This window comes from Calonectris borealis, unplaced genomic scaffold (assembly GCF_964195595.1).
Source record: "Calonectris borealis unplaced genomic scaffold, bCalBor7.hap1.2 HAP1_SCAFFOLD_266, whole genome shotgun sequence".
NCBI classification, from domain to species: Eukaryota; Metazoa; Chordata; class Aves; order Procellariiformes; family Procellariidae; genus Calonectris; species Calonectris borealis.
Window position 1 is genome coordinate 3,975 of NW_027441650.1, and position 20,600 is coordinate 24,574.

General features: G+C 68.3%; 2 protein-coding genes across 2 annotated transcripts; both read right to left on the minus strand.

Annotated features, from left to right (window-relative positions):
* Nucleotides 1–515: 515 nt before the first annotated feature.
* Nucleotides 516–10,941, minus strand: LOC142077476 (phosphoribosylformylglycinamidine synthase-like; the record flags this gene model as incomplete). Its single annotated transcript, XM_075139443.1, has 7 exons — nucleotides 10,773–10,941; nucleotides 8,387–8,492; nucleotides 7,031–7,171; nucleotides 5,175–5,299; nucleotides 4,950–5,078; nucleotides 3,045–3,176; nucleotides 516–644 (listed from the first exon to the last, which is right to left on the minus strand). Coding segments are annotated over exons 1-7 (889 nt in total), but the record flags the coding sequence as incomplete, so codon positions are not given.
* Nucleotides 10,942–13,675: 2,734 nt separating this feature from the next.
* Nucleotides 13,676–16,665, minus strand: LOC142077477 (phosphoribosylformylglycinamidine synthase-like). The gene is made up of 4 exons (XM_075139445.1): nucleotides 16,485–16,665; nucleotides 15,021–15,159; nucleotides 14,239–14,344; nucleotides 13,676–13,831 (listed from the first exon to the last, which is right to left on the minus strand). Exons 1-4 carry the CDS (start codon nucleotides 16,663–16,665, stop codon nucleotides 13,676–13,678), a joined length of 582 nt encoding a protein of 193 aa, XP_074995546.1.
* Nucleotides 16,666–20,600: the final 3,935 nt, after the last annotated feature.

Here is a 20,600-nt window from a genome sequence, read left to right on the forward strand (position 1 = left end):
CCATGGGGGGGTTGGGGTCCCAAGGGAAGTTTGGGGGTCCCATGGAGATTTGGGGGTCCGAGGAGGAGGTTTGGGGGTCCCATGGGGGGGTTGAGGGTCCCAAGGGAAGTTTGGGCGTCCCATGGAGATTTGGGGGTCCGAGGAGGAGATTTGGGGGTCCTATGGGGGGGTTGAGGGTCCCAAGGGAAGTTTGGGCGTCCCATGGAGATTTGGGGGTCCGAGGAGGAGGTTTGGGGGTTCTATGGGGGGGTTGAGGGTCCCAAGGGAAGTTTGGGGGTCCCGTGGAGATTTGGGGGTTCTATGGGGGGATTTGGGGGTCCCAGGAGGAGGTTTGGGGGTCCTATGGGGGGGTTGAGGGTCCCAAGGGAAGTTTGGGCGTCCCATGGAGATTTGGGGGTCCGAGGAGGAGGTTTGGGGGTTCTATGGGGGGTTGAGGGTCCCAAAGGAAGTTTGGGGATCCCGTGGAGATTTGGGGGGGTCCCATGGGGATTTGGGGGTCCCCCGGGGGGTCTCACCGGGCTCAGGGGGCTCCTTGCGGACGTGGTCGTCCTCGATGGCGCCGATGCCACCGCTGAACATGATGGGTTTGATCCACTCCCGCCGCTGCCCCCCCGGCAGCACCTGCCCGAAGGAGCGGGCGAAACCTGGGGACACCCCAAGGCGTCACCCCCCCCTGCCACCCCAAAATCACCCGCCCACGTGGCACCACCCCCCACCCGCTTCCTCAGGGGGTCCCCAGGGCTTCTCAAGGACATGGAGGTCTCCAGGAGCACCTGAAAGCTCTTTAAATGGCCCCAAGGCCCCCAAGGCAACGGGGGGTCCCCAAGGCCATGGAGGTCTTTGGGTGCCACCTAGAGGGTCCCCAAATGTCCCAGAGGGCTCCAAGGACGTGGAGGTCTTTGGGTGCCATCTAGAGGGTCCCCAAATGTCCCAGAGGTCCCCAAGGCCATGGAGGTCTTGGGATATCATCTAGAGGGTCCCCAAATGTCCCAGAGGTCCCCAAGGACATGGAGGTCTTGGGATATCATCTAGAGGGTCCCCAAATGTCCCAGAGGTCCCCAAGGCCATGGAGGTCTTTGGGTGCCACCTAGAGGGTCCCCAAATGTCCCAGAGGTCCCCAAGGACATGGAGGTCTTTGGGTGCCACCTAGAGGGTCCCCAAATGTCCCAGAGGTCCCCAAGGCCATGGAGGTCTTTGGGTGCCACCTAGAGGGTCCTCAAATGTCCCAGAGGTCCCCAAGGACATGGAGGTCTTTGGGTGCCACCTAGAGGGACCCCAAATGTCCCAGAGGTCCCCAAGGACATGGAGGTCTTTGGGTGCCACCTAGAGGGTCCCCAAATGTCCCAGAGGTCCCCAAGGACATGGAGGTCTTTGGGTGCCACCTAGAGGGTCCCCAAATGTCCCACAGGGCTCCAAGGCCATGGAGGTCTTTGGGTGCCACCTAGAGGGTCCCCAAATGTCCCAGAGGTCCCCAAGGACATAGAGGTCGTGGGATATCATCTAGAGCGTCCCCAAATGTCCCAGAGGTCTCCAAGGCCATGGAGGTCTTTGGGTGCCACCTAGAGGGACCCCAAATGTCCCAGAGGTCCCCAAGGCCATGGAGGTCTTTGGGTGCCACCTAGAGGGTCCCCAAATGTCCCAGAGGTCCCCAAGGCCATGGAGGTCTTTGGGTGCCACCTAGAGGGTCCCCAAATGTCCCAGAGGTCCCCAAGGACATGGAGGTCTTTGGGTGCCACCTAGAGGGTCCCCAAATGTCCCAGAGGTCCCCAAGGACATGGAGGTCTTTGGGTGCCACCTAGAGGGTCCCCAAATGTCCCAGAGGTCCCCAAGGCCATGGAGGTCTTTGGGTGCCACCTAGAGGGTCCTCAAATGTCCCAGAGGTCCCCAAGGCCATGGAGGTCTTTGGGTGCCATCTAGAGGGTCCCCAAATGTCTCCAGGGGTCCCCAAGGCCGTAGGGTGTCCCTGAGGGTCCCCAGGGGTCCCCAAGACCACAGAGCTCTTTGAGCAGCCCTGAAGGGTCCCCAAATGTCCCCAAGAGGTCCCCAAGACCATGGAGGTCTTTCAGTGACGGGGGAAGATCCCCAAATGTCCTTGGGGTCCCCAAGTCTGTAGGGGGTCCCCTGGACCATGGAGGTCTTTGAGCGTCCCTGAAGGGTCCTCAAATGTCCCCAGGGGTCCCCAAGACCATGGAGGTCTTTGAGTGACAGTGGAAGGTCCCCAAATGTCTTTGGAGTCCCCAAGTCTGTAGGGGGTCCCCAGGGGTCCCCTGGACCATGGACATCTTTGAGCGTCCCTGAAGGGTCCCCAGATGTCCCCAAGAGGTCCCCAAGGCCGTAGGGTGTCCCTGAGGGTCTCCAGGGGTCCCCAAGACCACAGAGCTCTTTGAGCAGCCCTGAAGGGTCCCCAAATGTCCCCAAGAAGTCCCCAAGACCATGGAGGTCTTTGAGTGACAGCAGATGGTCCCCAAATGTCTTTGGGGTCCCCAAGTCTGTAGGGGGTCCCCAGGGGTCCCCTGGACCATGGACATCTTTGAGCGTCCCTGAAGGGTCCCCAAATGTCCCCAAGAGGTCCCCAAGACCATGGAGGTCTTTGAGTGACAGCAGATGGTCCCCAAATGTCTTTGGGGTCCCCAAGGGTGTAGGGGGTCCCCAGGGGTCCCCTGGACCATGGACATCTTTGAGCATCCCTGAAGGGTCCCCAAATGTCCCCAAGAGGTCCCCAAGACCATGGAGGTCTTTGAGTGACAGCAGATGGTCCCCAAATGTCTTTGGGGTCCCCAAGGGTGTAGGGGGTCCCCAGGGGTCCCCTGGACCATGGACGTCTTTGAGTGTCCCTGAAGGGTCCCCAAATGTCCCCAAGGGGTCCCCAAGATCATGGAGGTCTTTGAGTGACAGCAGATGGTCCCCAAATGTCTTTGGGGTCCCCAAGGGTGTAGGGGGTCCCCAGGGGTCCCCTGGACCATGGACGTCTTTGAGTGTCCCTGAAGGGTCCCCAAATGTCCCCAAGGGGTCCCCAAGTCTCCCTGGGGGGGGTCCCCGCTCACCGGCCAGCACGGGCTCCCCGAATTTGTTGCCGTAGTCGCTGGCCCCGTCGCTGGCCCCGATGGCGATTTCCAGGGGGCGGGCGAAGGATTTGGGGTACGGCTGCGCCCCATCTTCCCAGGGCAGCTCATAGCCTGGAGGGGGGGTGGCCCGGACGCCTGGGTCCCCGCCCGGCCGGGGAGGGACCAGGGGGACCCCAGGGTTGGAGTTTGGGGGGGGGATCCCAGGGTTGGGGGGACCCCAGGTTTGGGGGGAACTGGGGGAGTTTTGGGGGCTTCAGTGAGGAGTCCTGGGGAGTTTTGGGGGGCCCAGGGGGTTATGGGGGGGGGGGGTTAAGGGATTGGGGGAATTGTGGGGGGGATCCGAGGGGTTGGGGGTCCCATGGTTGGGGGGACCCCAGGTTTGGGGGGAAGTGGGGGATTTTTGGGGGGGTTCAGTGAGGTTTGGGGGAGTCCTGGGGAGTTTTGGGGGGGCCCAGGGGGTTATGGGGGGGGGGGTCTAAGGGATTGGGGGAGTTGTGGGGGGGGATCCCAGGGGTTGGGGGTCCCATGGTTGGGGGGACCCCAGGTTTGGGGGGAAGTGGGGGAGTTTTGGGGGGGTTCAGTGAGGTTTGGGGGAGTCCTGGGGAGTTTTGGGGGGGCCCAGGGGGTTATGGGGGGGGGTCTAAGGGATTGGGGGAGTTGTGGGGGGGATCCCAGGGGTTGGGGGTCCCATGGTTGGGGGGACCCCAGGTTTGGGGGGAACTGGGGGAGTTTTGGGGGGGTTCAGTGAGGTTTGGGGGAGTCCTGGGGAGTTTTGGGGGGCCCAGGGGGTTATGGGGGGCGGGTCTAAGGGATTGGGGGAGTTGTGGGGGGGATCCCAGGGGTTGGGGGGTCCCATGGTTGGGGGGACCCCAGGTTTGGGGGGAACTGGGGAGTTTTGGGGGCTTCAGTGAGGAGTCCTGGGGAGTTTTGGGGGGGTCCACGGGGTTATGGGGGGGGGGGTTAAGGGATTGGGGGAATTGTGGGGGGGATCCCAGGGGTTGGGGGTCCCATGGTTGGGGGGACCCCAGGTTTGGGGGGAACTGGGGGAGTTTTGGGGGGTTCAGTGAGGTTTGGGAGAGTCTGGGGAGTTTTGGGGGGGCCCAGGGGGTTATGGGGGGGGGGGGGGGGTCTAAGGGATTGGGGGAATTGTGGGGGGATCCCAGGGGTTGGGGGATCCCAGGGGGTGTTTGGGGGGTCCCTGGGATATTGGGGTTCCTGGGGGGTGTTTGGGGGGTCCCAAGGGTATTGGGGGGTCCCAGAAGGAGTTGGGGGGATCCCAGGGGGTTTGGGAGTTCTGAGGGGTGTAGGGGGGGTCCCAGGGGTATTGGGGGGTCTTGGGGGGGTGTAGGGGGGTCCCACGGGTATTGGGGGGGCCGCAGGGGGTTGGGGGGGTCCCAGGGTTATTGGGGGGTCTTGGGGGGGTGTAGGGGGGTCCCATGGGTATTGGGGAGTCCAGGAGGTTGCAGGGGGTCCCAGGGGTATTGGGGGGCTGCAGGGGGTTGGGGGGGTCCCAGGGTTATTGGGGGGTCTTGGGGGGTGTAGGGGGGTCCCATGGGTATTGGGGAGTCCAGGAGGTTGCAGGGGGTCCCAGGGGTATTGGGGGGCTGCAGGGGGTTGGAGGGGGTCCCAGGGGTATTGGGGGGTCTTGGGGGGGTGTAGGGGGTTCCCAGGGATATTGGGGGGCTGCAGGGGGTTGGAGGGGTCCCAGGGTTATTAGGGGGTCCCAGGGTTATTGGGGGGTCCCAGGAGGTTTCAACAGGTCCCTGGGGTATTGGGGGGGGGGGTGTCCCCAGGAGGGTTTTGGGGGGATCCTGGGTGTTTTGGGGAAGTCCCGGGGAATTTGGGGGTCCCCAAGGGGTTTGGGGGGGGTCCCGAGGGTCTCACCGGGGATGAGCAGGTTGCCGAAGCTGTACCCGGCGGTGCCGGCGATGACGTGGGCGCCGCGGCCGGTGCACTGCACGTCCCGGATCCGCCCCCCCGTCCCCGTCGTCGCCCCGCTAAAGGGGGCCACAGCTGGGGGGGAGGGGGGGCGGGGCCAGATGAGGACACACCCACTCCTCAAACCACCCCCTATCTGCCCCCCCTCCCCCCCCCCCAAACCCCGCTAACCGGTGGGGAAGTTGTGGGTCTCGGCGGTGAAGATGACGTGCCGGATGGTTGTCCTCTTCTCAAAGGGGCTCGGTTCGGCCGGGTCCTGAGGCCACAGCGCCGTCACCGGCACCCCCCGGATGGCGCTGCGGGGACAGGGGACACGTCACCACCCCCCCCCCCCGCCGCCACCGGCACCCATGGCAGGGCCACGCAGCAAGGCATGGGCACCCATGGGTGATGGGGTCCCCCAACCTCCATGCCAAGGTTACCCATGGTGATGGAACTGCCCAACCTCCATGCCATGGGCACCCATGGGTGATGGGACTCCTCAACCTTCAAGCCATCATCACCCATGGGTGATGGGGGCCCCCAACCTCCATGCCATGGTTACCCATGGGGATGGAACTGCCCAACCTCCATGGCATGGGCACCCATGGGTGATGGGACTCCTCAATCTTCAAGCCATCATCGCCCATGGGTGGTGGAGCTAACCAAACTCCATGCCATCAGCACCCATGGGTGATGGGATCCCCCAGTGTCCATGCCACAGCCATCCATGGGTGATGGAACTGCCCAACCTCCATAGCATCATCACCCATGGCTCATGGGACCCCCCCACCTCCATGCCATGGGCACCCATGGGTGATGGGACTCCTCAACCTTCAAGCCATCACCGCCCATGGGTGATGGGGTCCCCCAACCTCCATGCCAAGGTTACCCATGGTGATGGAACTGCCCAACCTTCATGGCATGGGCACCCATGGGTGATGGGACTCCTCAACCTTCAAGCCATCATCGCCCATGGGTGATGGGGTCCCCCAACCTCCATGCCATGGTTACCCATGGGGATGGAACTGCCCAACCTCCATGCCATGGGCACCCATGGGTGATGGGACTCCTCAACTTTCAAGCCATCATCGCCCATGGGTGATGGGGGCCCCCAACCTCCATGCCATGGTTACCCATGGGGATGGAACTGCCCAACCTCCATGCCATGGGCACCCATGGGTGATGGCACTCCTCAACCTTCAAGCCATCATCACCCATGGGTGGTGGAGCTAACCAAACTCCATGCCATCAGCACCCATGGGTGATGGGGTCCCCCAACCTCCATGCCATGGTTACCCATGGGGATGGAACTGCCCAACCTCCATGCCACGGGCACCCATGGGTGATGGGACTCCTCAACCTTCAAGCCATCACCGCCCATGGGTGATGGGGTCCCCCAACCTCCATGCCAAGGTTACCCATGGTGATGGAACTGCCCAACCTCCATGGCATAGGCACCCATGGGTGATGGGACTCCTCAACCTTCAAGCCATCATCACCCATGGGTGGTGGAGCTAACCAAACTCCATGCCATCAGCACCCATGGGTGATGGGATCCCCCAACCTCCATGCCATGGTTACCCATGGTGATGGAACTGCCCAACCTCCATGGCATCATCACCCATGGCTCATGGGACCCCCCAACCTCCATGCTATGGGTACCCATGGGTGATGGGACTCCTCAACCTTCAAGCCATCATCGCCCATGGGTGATGGGGGCCCCCAACCTCCATGCCATGGTTACCCATGGGGATGGAACTGCCCAACCTCCATGCCATGGGCACCCATGGGTGATGGGACTCCTCAACCTTCAAGCCATCATCGCCCATGGGTGATGGAGCTAACCAAACTCCATGCCATCAGCACCGATGGGTGATGGGATCCCCCAGTGTCCATGCCACGGCCATCCATGGGTGATGGAACTGCCCAACCTCCATGTCATCATCACCCATGGCTCGTGGGACCCCCCCAACCTCCATGCCATGGGCACCCATGGGCGATGGCCACCCCTGGCCTTGACGCCATGGGGCACCCATGGGCCCCACCTGCTGTTGTCGGAGAACTTGATGACATTGTTGGGGTTGCTGGAGCTCTGGGTTCCCATGATGCTCTGGAAGAGCGACTGCGGCTCCTCCCGCCCATCCACCAGCAGCCGCCCCTTGAAGAACCAGTGGCGGCTGTGCTCGCTGGGGACATGGGGACATGGGGACACGGTCATGGGGGGCAGCGTCACCAGGAGGGACATGGTCATGGGGTGGTGTCAACGGTGGACATGGGGACACGGTCATGGGGGTGGCATCAATGGGGGGACACGGTCATGGGGGTGGCATCAATGCAGGACATGGGGACATGGCCATGGGGTGGCATCAATGGGGGAGATGGGGACATGGTCATTGGGGGTGGCATCAATGGAGGACATTGGCATGGGGGTGGCATCAATGGGGGACATGGTCATGGGGTGGTGTCAATGGTGGACATGGGGACACGGTCATGGGGGTGGCATCAATGGGGGGACATGGGCATGGGGGTGGCATCAATGGGGGGACATGGGGACATGGTCATGGGGTGGTGTCAATGGTGGACATGGGGACACGGTCATGGGGGTGGCATCAATGCAGGACATGGGGACATGGTCACGGGGGTGGGATCAATGGGGGAGATGGTGACATGGTCATGGGGGTGGGATCAATGGGGGACATGGGGACATGGTCATGGGGGTGGGATCAATGGGGGACATGGGGACATGGCCATGGGGTGGCATCAACGGGGGATGGGGGGACGTGGTCATGGGGGGTGGCACCAATGGGGGACATGGGGACATGGTCATTGGGGGTGGCACCAATGGGGGACATGGGGACATGGTCATTGGGGGTGGGATCAATGGGGGAGATGGGGACATGGTCATGGGGGTGGGATCAATGGGGGACATGGGGACATGGTCATGGGGTGGCATCAATGGGGGACATGGGGACACGGTCATGGGGTGGCATCAATGGGGGAGATGGGGACATGGTCATGGGGTGCCATCAATGGGGGACATGGGGACATGGCCATGAGGTGGCATCAATGGGGGCCATGGCGTCGTGGTCATGGGGGGTGGCATCAATGGAGGACATGGGGACATGGCCATGGGGTGGCATCAATGGGGGCCATGGGGTCGTGGTCATGAGGGGTGGCATCAATGGGGGACATGGGGACATGGTCATTGGGGGTGGCATCAATGGGGGCCATGGGGACATGGTCATGGGGGGGGTGGTGTCAATGGGGGACGTGGTCACGGGGTGGCATGAATGAGGGACATGGGGACATGGTCACGGGGGGTTGGGGAGAACTGGGGGGCTGGGGGCGGTCGGGGGGGATTTAGGGGGGCTCCAGGGGATCTGGGGGGGCTCCGGGGGCACCTGTTGGACTGGGCCAGGTCGAAGCACTCCACCGAGGTGGGGTTGCGGCCGGCGGTGCAGAAGAGGCGGGTGTAGTACTGCACGTCCCAGGGGTCGAAGGCCAGACCTGGGGGACACCACCGTCCCAAGGGTCCCCAGGGACACCCCTGCCACCCCCCTCCGACCCCCCCCCACGTCCCCCCAGGTCTCTCGACCCACACCCAGCCTGTGGGCAGTGTCCTCCAGGGCCTGGAGGACACCCCAGGTCCCCATGACCCTTTGTCCCCGAGTGTCCTCATGTCCTCCATGTCCTCATGTCCCCATGTCCTCCACGTCCTCCATGTCCTCTATATTCTCATGTCCCCACGTCCCCATGTCCCCCCGTGTCCCCCATACCCCCACGTCCCCATGTCCCCCCCATCCCTGCCATGTCCCCCCCATGTCCCCATGTCCTCCAAGTTCTGATGTCCCACGTCCTCTGATGTCTTTGTGTCCCATGTCCCCACATCCCCATGCCCCACGTCCCCAAGCACCCCCTGTCCCCCATACCCCCATGTCCCCTTGTCCCCAAGTACCCCCTCATCCCCCCATGTCCCCCCTATATCCCCCCATGTCCCCCCGTGTCCTCCATACCCCCACGTCCCCTTGTCCCCCAGTACCCCCCCATCCCCCCCACGTCCCCCCCATGTCCCCATATCCCCATGTCCCCTTGTCCCCAAGTACCCCCACATCCCCCCCATGTCCCCCCCATGTCCCCATGTCCCCACGTCCCCTTGTCCCCCAGTACCCCCCCATCCCCCCCACGTCCCCCCCATGTCCCCATATCCCCATGTCCCCTTGTCGTACCCCCCATCCCCCCATGTCCCCCCTATATCCCCCTATGTCCCCAAGCAGCCCCACGTCCCCACGTCCCCCCATGTCCCCATGTCCCCATGTCCCCCCGTGTCCTCCATACCCCCACGTCCCCTTGTCCCCCTGTACCCCCCATCCCCCCCATGTCCCCCCCATGTCCCCATGTCCCCTTGTCCCAAGTACCCCCCATCCCCCATGTCCCCCCTATATCCCCCATGTCCCCAAGCAGCCCCACGTCCCCACGTCCCCCCGTGTCCCCCATACCCCCACGTCCCCTTGTCCCCCAGTACCCCCCCATCCCCCCCATGTTCCCCCCACGTCCCCATGTCCCCAAGCAGCCCCACATCCCCACGTCCCCCGTGTCCCCCACGTCCCCATGTCCCTAAGCAGCCCCACATCCCCACGTCCCCCCGTGTCCCCCACGTCCCCATGTCCCCAAGCAGCCCCACATCCCCACGTCCCCCCAGTGTCCCCCATGTCCCCACGTCCCCTTGTCCCCCAGTACCCCCCCATCCCCCCCATGTCCCCCCCATGTCCCCAAGTCCCCAAGCAGCCCCACATCCCCACGTCCCCCCGTGTCCCCCATACCCCCATGTCCCCTTGTCCCCCAGTACCCCCCCAACCCCCCCATGTCCCCCCCCATGTCCCCAAGTCCCCAAGCAGCCCCACATCCCCACGTCCCCCCGTGTCCCCCATACCCCCACGTCCCCTTGTCCCCCAGTACCCCCCCATCCTCCCCATGTCCCCCCATGTCCCCATGTCCCCAAGCAGCCCCACGTCCCCACGTCCCCCCGTGTCCCCCACGTCCCCATGTCCCTAAGCAGCCCCACGTCCCCACGTCCCCCCGTGTCCCCCACGTCCCCATGTCCCCAAGCAGCCCCACATCCCCACGTCCCCCCGTGTCCCCCATACCCCCACATCCCCTTGTCCCCCAGTACCCCCCCAACCCCCCCATGTCCCCCCCATGTCCCCATGTCCCCAAGCAGCCCCACGTCCCCACGTCCCCCCGTGTCCCCCATACCCCCACGTCCCCTTGTCCCCAAGTACCCCCCCCATCCTCCTCACATCCCCCCTATATCCCCCCATGTCCCCATGTCCCCAAGCAGCCCCACGTCCCCATGTCCCCCCGTGTCCCCCATACCCCCACGTCCCCTTGTCCCCCAGTACCCCCCCATCCCCCCCATGTCCCCCCCATGTCCCCATGTCCCCAAGCAGCCCCACGTCCCCACGTCCCCCCGTGTCCCCCATACCCCCACGTCCCCTTGTCCCCAAGTACCCCCCCATCCTCCTCACGTCCCCCCTATATCCCCCCATGTCCCCATGTCCCCAAGCAGCCCCACGTCCCCACGTCCCCCCGTGTCCCCCATACCCCCACGTCCCCTTGTCCCCCAGTACCCCCCCATCCTCCCCATGTCCCCCCCATGTCCCCATGTCCCCAAGCAGCCCCACGTCCCCACATCCCCCCGTGTCCCCCATACCCCCACGTCCCCTTGTCCCCCAGTACCCCCCCATCCCCCCCATGTCCCCCCCGTGTCCCCCCCCCCCAGCCCCCTACCCAGCTCGCGGTCCGCCTGCTCCAGGGCCTGGGGGCCACCCCGCAGGACGTCGATGGTGGTGACGGGGACGGGGCGCACGGGGACCTCGAAGGTGGCCAGCGGCTCCGGGTAGAGCTGCTCCGTCATGGCGTCCCGCAGCGCCCGCCCCAGCCGCCCCGCCGCCCCCGCCGGTGGCTGCCCCTCGAACTGGGGGGAGGACGGACCCCCTGTCACCCCTGTCCTGGTGGGGACACCCGCGGGGGCACCCCCAAACAGGGGGACAATAGGACCCCCTGGGACAGGGGAACACAGGGACCCCTGGGGACAATGGGACCCTTGGGGACAATGGGACCCTTGGGACAGCGGGGGGCACGGGGACCTCTGGGGACAATGGGACCCCTGGGGACAATGGGACCCTTGGAACAGCGGGGGGCACGGGGACCTCTGGGGACAATGGGACCCCTGGGGACAATGGGACCCTCGGGACAGCGGGGGGCATGGGGACCTCTGGGGACACGGGGACCCCCAGGACAGGGGGACACCAGGACCCCCAGGACAGCAGGGGGACCCCTGGGGACACGGGGACCCCCCAGGACAGGGGGACACCAGGACCCCAGGGACAGGGGACACTGGGACCCCCTGGGACAATGGGACCCCGGGGACAACGGGACCCCTGGGGACAATGGGACCCTTGGGACAGCGGGGGGCAGGGGGACCCCTGGGGACACGGGGACCCCTGGGGACAATGGGACCCTTGGACAGTGGGGGGCAGGGGGAACCCCTGGGGACACAGGGACCCCCGGGGACAATGGGACCCCTTGGGACAGCGGGGGGCAGGGGGACCCCTGGGGACACGGGGACCCCCGGGGACAATGGGACCCCTGGGGACAATGGGACCCTTGGGACAGCGGGGGGCAGGGGGACCCCTGGGGACACGGGGACCCCCGGGGACAATGGGACCCTCGGGACAGCGGGGGGCACGGGGACCTCTGGGGACAATGGGACCCCTGGGGACAATGGGACCCTCGGGACAGCGGGGGGCATGGGGACCTCTGGGGACACGGGGACCCCCAGGACAGGGGGACACCAGGACCCCCAGGACAGCAGGGGGACCCCTAGGGACACCAGGACCCCAGGGACAGGGGGACACTGGGACCTCCGGGGACAATGGGACCCCTGGGGACATGGGGACCCCTGGGGACAATGGGACCCTCGGGACAGCGGGGGGCAGGGGGACCCCTGGGGACACGGGGACCCCCCAGGACAGGGGACACCAGGACCCAGGGACAGGGGGACACTGGGACCCCCTGGGACAATGGGACCCCCGGGGACAACGGGACCCCTGGGGACAATGGGACCCTTGGGACAGCGGGGGGCAGGGGGACCCCTGGGGACACGGGGACCCCTGGGGACAATGGGACCCCTGGGACAATGGGACGCTTGGGACAGTGGGGGGCAGGGGGACCCCTGGGGACACGGGGACCCCCGGGGACAATGGGACCCCTGGGGACAATGGGACCCTTGGGACAGCAGGGGGCACGGGGACCCCTGGGACAATGGGACCCTCGGGACAGCGGGGGGCAGGGGGACTCCTGGGGACACGGAGACCCCAGGACAGGGGGACACCAGGACCCCAGGGACAGGGGGACACTGGGACCCCCAGGGACAATGGGACCCCCGGGGACAACGGAACCCCTGGGGACAATGGGACCCTCGGGACAGCGGGGGGCAGGGGGACCCCTGGGGACACGGGGACCCCCGGGGACAATGGGACCCCTGGGGACAATGGGACCCTTGGGACAGCGGGGGGCAGGGGGACCCCTGGGGACACGGGGACCCCTGGGGACAATGGGACCCCCAGGACAGCGGGGGGCAGGGGGACCCCTGGGGACACGGGGACCCCTGGGGACAATGGGACCCCCAGGACAGCCAGGGACGGGGGGACCCCCGGGGACACGGGGACCACAGGACCCCTAGGGACAGGGGAACAGCTGATGTCCCCCATGTCCCAGTGCCCCCCATGTGCCAACGCCCCCGGTGTCCCAGATGTCCCCAATGCCCCCAGTGTCCCCCACGTCCCTGGGGTCCCTCTGCCCCCCATGCCCCTGATGCCCCCCATGTCCCCAGTGTCCCCAGTGCCCCCCATGCCACCGATGCCCCCCGTGTCCCCAGTGCGCCTGATGCCTCCGATGCCCCCCATGCCCCCGATGTCCCCCATGTCCCCAATGCCCCCCCGTCCCCAGTGTCCCCAATGCCCCTGATGCCCCCCATGCCCCCGTGCCCTCAATGTCCCCGATGCCCCCCATGCCCCGATGTCCCCCATGCCCCCGATGCCCTCAATGTCCCCGATGCCCCCCATGCCCCCGATGTCCCCAATGCCACTCCTGTCACCCCCCCATCCCCTGATGCCCCCATGCCCCCAATGTCCCCGATGGTCCCAATGTCCCAGATGCTCCCCATGCCCTCGATGCCCCCAATGTCCCCAATGCCCCCCACGCCCCTGATGCCCCCAATGTCCCCCATGCCCCCCGTGTCCCCAATGCCCCCGATGCCCCCCGTGTCCCCGATGCCCCCAATGTCCCCCATGCCCCCCGTGTCCCCAATGCCCCCGATGCCCCCCGTGTCCCCGATGCCCCCAATGTCCCCGATGCCCCCCATGCCCCCGATGTCTCTGATGCCCCCTGTGCCCCCGATGCCCCCCATGCCCCCAACATCCCCGATGCCCCCGTGCCCCCTATGCCCCCCATGCCCCCTATGCCCCCCATGCCCCCAATGCCCTCAATGTCCCCGATGCCCCCCATGCCCCCGATGTCCCCAATGCCACCCGTCACCCCCCCATCCCCTGATGCCCCCCATGCCCCCGATGCCCTCAATGTCCCCGATGCCCCCCATGCCCCCGATGCCCCCTATGCCCCCGATGCCCTCAATGTCCCCGATGCCCCCGCATGCCCCCGATGTCCCCAATGCCACCCCTGTCACCCCCCCATCCCCTGATGCCCCCCATACCCCCGATGTCCCCGATGTCCCCAATGTCCCCAATGTCCCCGATGGTCCCAATGTCCCAGATGCTCCCCGTGCCCTCGATGCCCCCAATGTCCCCCATGCCCCCCGTGTCCCCAATGCCCCCCATGCCCCCCATGCCCCCGATGCCCCCAATGTCCCCCATGCCCCCCGATGCCCCCCGTGTCCCCAATGCCCCCCATGCCCCCCATGCCCCCGATGCCCCCAATGTCCCCCATGCCCCCCGATGCCCCCCATGCCCCCAATGCCCCCACGTCCCCGATGCCTCTGTGCCCCCGATGCCCCCCATGCCCCTGATGCCCCCAATGTCGCCGATGCCCTCTGTGCCCCCGATGCCCCCCATGCCCCCAACATCCCCAATGCCCCCAATGCCCCCCGTGCCCCTGATGCCCCCCGTGCCCCCCAAGCCCCCGATGCCCCCCAAGCCCCCGATACCCCCCATGCCCGCCCGTCCCCGGTGCCCACCTGCAGCAGGAGGCGGCGGGCGCGCTCCAGGCGCTGCACGCGGCCCAGCCCGGCCGCCCGGCAGAGGGAGACGGCGTTGGTGGAGGCGGCCGTGGAGACCCCCAGCCTGCCGGCACCCACAGCACCCATGGGACCCACAGCACCCACGGACCCCTCACCGGGCACCCACAGCACCCCACGGGGCACCCACCCTGCCCCACAGGACCCACTGGGCACCCATGGGATCCCGCAATGGGGCACCCACAGGGCACCCCCAGCACTCATGGGACCCCCCCCAGCACCCACAGCACCCATGGGACCCCCCACTGGGCACCCACAGAACCCCCACGGGGCACCCACCCCACACCATGGCACCCACAGGACCCACTGGGCACCCATGGGATCCCTCAATGGGGCACCCACAGGGCACCCCCAGCACTCATGGGACCCCCCCCCAGCACCCACAGCACCCATGGGACCCCCCAATGGGCACCCACAGCACCCCACGGGGCACCCACCCCACACCATGGCGCCCACAGGACCCCCCAGGCACCCATGGGATCCCCCAATGGGGCACCCACAGTACCCATGGGACCCACAGCACCCATGGGACCCCCCCCAGCACCCACGGGACCCCCCCCCAGCACCCACGGGACCCCCCACGAGGCACCCACAGCACCACACAGGGCACCCCCAGCACCCACGGGACCCCCCACCAGGCACCCACAGCACCACACAGGGCACCCACAGCACCCATGGGACCCCCAGGCCCCCCCAGCACCCATGGGACCCCCCCCCCATACCTGGGCCCGATCTCCAGCAGCACGTGGGGGCCCTGGGGGCGCAGGAAGCTTTGGGGGGCCACGTCCTCCCCGCCCCCCAGGGGGGATCCCAAGAGCCAGCGCAGGATCCGGCCTTCCTCCGCGTCGGGGGGGGTCTCCCCTGCGCACCCCAAACGCTGGGACCCCCCCATTCACACCCCCCAGCCCCAACGACCCCCTGACACCCAGTGCCCCCCAACACCCCTCAATGACCCCCCCACTGCCCCCCCCCCATCCCTCTGACACCCCTAAAGCCCCCGGCAGCCCTTGACTGCCCCCCCCCGGCCCCCCACCTCCCCCCAAGTCCCCATGTCACCCCCTGTCCCCCAATGTCCCCTCATATCCCCCCGGTCACCCCCATGTCCCCAAATCCCCCCCTCCCTTCAAGTCCCCGATGTCCCCCCCCCCCCAACGTGTCCCCCCCTGTCCCCCCATGTCCCCCTACCCCCCATGTCCCCCCATGTCCCTCCTCGTCCCCCTGCCCCCTGTGTCCCCCTGTCCCGTGTCCCCCCACGTCCCCCCATGTCCCCCTGCCCCCTGTGTCCCCCCCACCCCCGTGTCCCCCCACATCCCCCCATGTCCCCCTGTCCCCTGTGTCCCCCCCACCACCCCGTGTCCCCCCCCACCCCCCACACCCGTGTCCCCCCACATCCCCCCGTCCCCCTGTCCCGTGTGTCCCCCACCCCCGTGTCCCCCACGTCCCCCCCATGTCCCCCTGTCCCCTGTGTCCCCCCCACCACCCCGTGTCCCCCCCGTCCCCCCGTGTCCCCCTATCCCCTGTGTCCCCCCCACCATCCCGTGTCCCCCCCCACCCCCCCACCCCCGTGTCCCCCTACATCCCCCCATGTCCCCCTGTCCCCACCACCACCCTGTGTCCCCCCACGTCCCCCCATGTCCCCCTGCCCCCTGTGTCCCCCCACCCCCGTGTCCCCCACATCCCCCCATGTCCCCCTGTCCCCTGTGTCCCCCCCACCATCCCGTGTCCCCCCCCCACCCCCCATGCCCGTGTCCCCCCACATCCCCCCGTCCCCCTGTCCCGTGTCCCCCACCCCCGTGTCCCCCCGTCCCCCCATATCCCCCTGTCCCCTGTGTCCCCCCCACCCCCGTGTCCCCCCACATCCCCCCATATCCCCCTGTCCCGTGTCCCCCCCCCACCCCGTGTCCCCCCCACCCCCCCCACCCCCGTGTCCCCCCACATCCCCCCATGTCCCCCTGTCCCCTGTGTCCCCCCCACCACCCCGTGTCCCCCCACATCCCCCCATGTCCCCCTGTCCCCTGTGTCCCCCCCACCATCCCGTGTCCCCCCCCACCCCCCCCACCCCCGTGTCCCCCCACATCCCCCCATGTCCCCCTGTCCCCTGTGTCCCCCCCACCACCCCGTGTCCCCTCCCCCCCCACCCCCCCACCCCCGTGTCGCCCCCTGTCCCCCCCCGTCCCCCCCCGTACCGTCCCAGGCCAGGTAGTAGCAGAGCTCGCAGGTGACAGCGGTGACCCCCGGCTCCACGGCCCGGGCCACCCGCAGGGGGGACCCCAGCCCCAGCCCTGGGGGGGCCCCCTCAGCCCCCCCCCCGGGACCCCCCACCTGCTCGGGGGGGCCCGGCCGCACGTAGAACCGCAGCACCTGCATCTGGGGGGGGGGGGGGGAGAAGGTGGGAGGGGACCCCCAAACCTGGGGACACCCCCCCCTCCAGGCACCCCCAAACTTGGGGAGCCCTGGACCACCCCCCCCCCCCATGCCTAACCCCTGCGACCCCCAAAGCCTGGGGACCCTGGGAACCCCCAAACTCGGGGACCACCCCAGAGACCTCTAAACCCCCAAGGACACCCCAGGGACCCCCAAACCCTGGGGAACACCCAAACCTCAGGGACCCCCAAACACTGGGAATCCCCAAAACCCCCAGGGACCCCCTAAACCTCAGGGACCCCCAGGGACCCCCAAACCCCAGGGATGCCCCAGGGACCCCCAAAGCCTGGGGACCCCGACCCCCAGGGACCCCCTAAATCTCAGGGATCCCCGGGGACGCCCAAAACCTGGGGACACCCCAAGGACCCCCAAAGCCCAGGGACCCCCACACCCCCAGGGACCCCCTAAATCTCAGGGACCCCCGGGGACCCCCAAACCCCCGGGACACCCCAAACCTGGGGGTCCCCCCCCAGGGCCCCCCAAACCTCCACGGACCCCCCCAAACCTTGCCCCTGGGACCCCCGAAACCCCTCAGGGACCCCCCCCCCAAACCCCCCATGAGACTCTCAGGGGACCCCCCCCAGAACGTCACCGCGGGGACCCTCCCCACGTCACTAATGGGGTCCCCCTCCTTACGTCACTAAGGGGGTCTCCCCCTCCCTACGTCACTAAGTCGCCCCGCAGCCACGTGCAACCCACGCGGGACACCTCCCCCCCCTTACCCCCCCCCCCCCAAGCCCCCGCGATGCCGCGCGCGACCAGACCTCCCCCCCACCCCGGGGTCCCCCCACGCCACGTCACGCCACGTCACGCGTGACATCCCCCCACCCCGTACCACGCGCCGCTCCGCAGCCTCTGCCCCCGCCGCCGCCGCGGGGCCGCCACCAGACAGGGGGGGGCGGGGCGGGGGGCGGGCGGCGACCCCCGGTGACCCCGCCCCCTTCCGCGCGCGGGACCTTCCCCACCCCCCCCCCTTCCATCGGGGGACCCCCTCCCCCACCCCATCCAACCAGGTGGGCCCAGCAGTGCCCCTCCCCCCACCCCAGGGACCCAGGCGCCCGGGGTGGGGGAGGGGACATCCCCCCAACCCCCCCCACCCCCCCACGGGGGTGTGGGGGAGACCCAGGCGTTCGGGGTGGGGGAGGGGACACTCGTGGGGGGAGGGGGGGCACCCGGACCCCGGGGTCCCCCTTCCTGCTCCCCCCCACCCGGTTGCCTCATCGGTGGGGGAGGGGCGGCGTTACCCAGAAGCCCTTGCGGCGCCCCTCCCCCTCGTGCCACCCCCCCCAGCCCCCCCCGCCCCAAGGCCAGACCCGACCCCGTGACCCCGGGGGGGGGGGGGCGGGGCGGGGGGCACCGGGCCAGGGGGGCGGTGGGGAAGGGGGGGGGGGAGGTGTGGAAGGTCACAGGTGACATCACAGGTGACATCGCCGATGACATCGCCAGTGACATCAGGTGGCCTTGGAGCAGCACTGTGGCCCCAGGGGACCCAGGGCTCCGGGTGCCCCCCAATTCCTGGGGGTCCCAGGGGTCTCGCCCCCCCCCCCCCCCAGGGGTCCCAGGTGTCCGGGTGCCCCCCCATCCCCCGCGGGGGTCCCAGGGGCCCGCCCCCCCCCCCAACCGCCCCCTCGGGGGGTCTCAGGGGTCCGCCCCCTCCCCCCCCCACACCCTCCCGGGGTCCCAGGGGTCCGCCCCCCCCCAACCGCCCCCTCGGGGGGTCTCAGGGGTCCGCCCCCTCCCCACCCACACCCTCCCGGGGTCCCAGGGGTCCGCCCCTCCCCCCAACCGCCCCCTCGGGGGGTCCCAGGTGTCCGGGTGCCCCCCCATCCCCCGCGGGGGTCCCAGGGGTCCGGCCCCCCCCCCCCGCGGTGTCCCAGGCTCCGCCCCCCCATCTCCCCCTCCGGGGGAGTCTCAGGGGTCCGGCCCCCCCCTCCCCCCCGGGGGTCCCAGGTGTCCGGGTGCCCCCCCATCCCCCGCGGGGGTCCCAGGGGTCCTGCCCCCCCCCCCAACCCTTTCCCGGGGGTCCCAGGGGTCCGCCCCCCCCCCCCCCCCCGCGTGTCCCAGGCTCCGCCCCCCCATCCCCCCCCCCCCGGGGGTCCCAGGGGTCCGCCCCCCCCCCCCCCCGGACGCCCAGGCGTCCGGATGCTGCCGGCTCCCGGCCCCGCCCATCCCGCCGGCGGTGGGCTGGGCGGTGGGCGGAGCTATGCAAATAGACATGGAGGCGGGCTGCGCGCCGGGGGCGGGGCGGGAGGCGCATGCGCAGGGCTCCCGCAGCCGCCGCGGGACGCGGTGTGCCCGTGGTGTCCCCCCGGGTCATCGCGTCCCCGTGGGTCAAGGTGTCCCTCGTCCCCACGGCCCGGGTGTCCCCTGGGGTCATCGTGTCCCTCGTCCCCTCAGCTTTGGTGTCCCCATGGCCATGGTGTCCCGTGTCCCCATGGCCGGGGTGTCCCCATGGCTGGGGTGTCCCATGTCCCCATGGCCGGGGTGTCCCATGTCCCCATGGTTGGGGTGTCCCACGTCCCCATGGCTGGGGTGTCCCCATGGCTGGGGTGTCCCATGTTCCCATGGCCGGGGTGTCCCATGTCCCCATGGTTGGGGTGTCCCATGTTCCCATGGCCGGGGTGTCCCATGTCCCCATGGTTGGGGTGTCCCACGTCCCCATGGTTGGGGTGTCCCACGTCCCCATGGCTGGGGTGTCCCCATGGCTGGGGTGTCCCATGTCCCCATGGTTGGGGTGTCCCATGTCCCCATGGCTGGGGTGTCCTCATGGCCATGGTGTCCCATGTTCCCATGGCTGGGGTGTCCCCATGGCTGGGGTGTCCCCATGTCCCCATGGCCGGGGTGTCCCATGTCCCCATGGCTGGGGTGTCCCCATGGCTGGGGTGTCCTCATGGCCATGGTGTCCTATGTCCCCATGGCCAGGGTGTCCCCATGGCCAGGGTGTCCCATGTCCCCATGGCCAGGGTGTCCCCATGGCCATGGTGTCCCTTGTCCCCATGGCTGAGGTGTCCCCATGGCCATGGTGTCCTTCGTCCTCATGACCAGGGTGTCCCCATGGCCATGGTGTCCCTCATCCCCTCAGCTTTGGTGTCCCCATGGCCATGGTGTCCCTTGTCCCCATGGCTGAGGTGTCCCCATGGCCATGGTGTCCTTCGTCCTCATGACCAGGGTGTCCCATGGCCATGGTGTCCCTCATCCCCTCAGCTTTGGTGTCCCCATGGCCATGGTGTCCCATGTCCCCATGGCTGGGGTGTCCCCATGGCTGGGGTGTCCCCATGTCCCCATGGCTGGGGTGTCCCCATGGCCATGGTGTCCCGTGTCCCCATGGCCATGGTGTCCCACGTCCCCATGGCTGGGGTGTCCCCATGGCCATGGTGTCCCTTGTCCCCATGGCCGGGGTGTCCCCATTGTCATGGTGTCCCATGTCCCCATGGCTGGGGTGTCCCCATGGCTGGGGTGTCCCTTGTCCCCATGGCTGGGGTGTCCCCATGGCCATGGTGTCCCTTGTCCCCATGGCTGGGGTGTCCCCATTGTCATGGTGTCCCATGTCCCCATGGCTGGGGTGTCCCCATGGCCATGGTGTCCCACGTCCCCATGGCTGGGGTGTCCCCATGGCTGGGGTGTCCCTTGTCCCCATGGCTGGGGTGTCCCATGTCCCCATGGCTGGGGTGTCCTCATGGCCATGGTGTCCCATGTTCCCATGGCTGGGGTGTCCCCATGGCTGGGGTGTCCCCATGTCCCCATGGCCGGGGTGTCCCATGTCCCCATGGCTGGGGTGTCCCCATGGCCATGGTGTCCCACGTCCCCATGGCTGGGGTGTCCCCATGGCTGGGGTGTCCTTTGTCCCCATGGCTGGGGTGTCCCATGTCCCCATAGCT

Coding starts and splice junctions, on each gene's coding strand:
- LOC142077477 (XM_075139445.1), bottom strand. CDS start 16,665: ATGCAGGTGCTGCGGTTCTACGTGCGGCCGGGCCCCCCCGAGCAGGTG. Junction 15,160..16,484: donor CTACTACCTGGCCTGGGACG/GTACGGGGGGGG, acceptor TGGGGTGCGCAG/GGGAGACCCCCCCCGACGCG. Junction 13,832..14,238: donor CCCGCCGCCTCCTGCTGCAG/GTGGGCACCGGG, acceptor GGGGGCATCGAG/GGCACGGGGAGCATCTGGGA.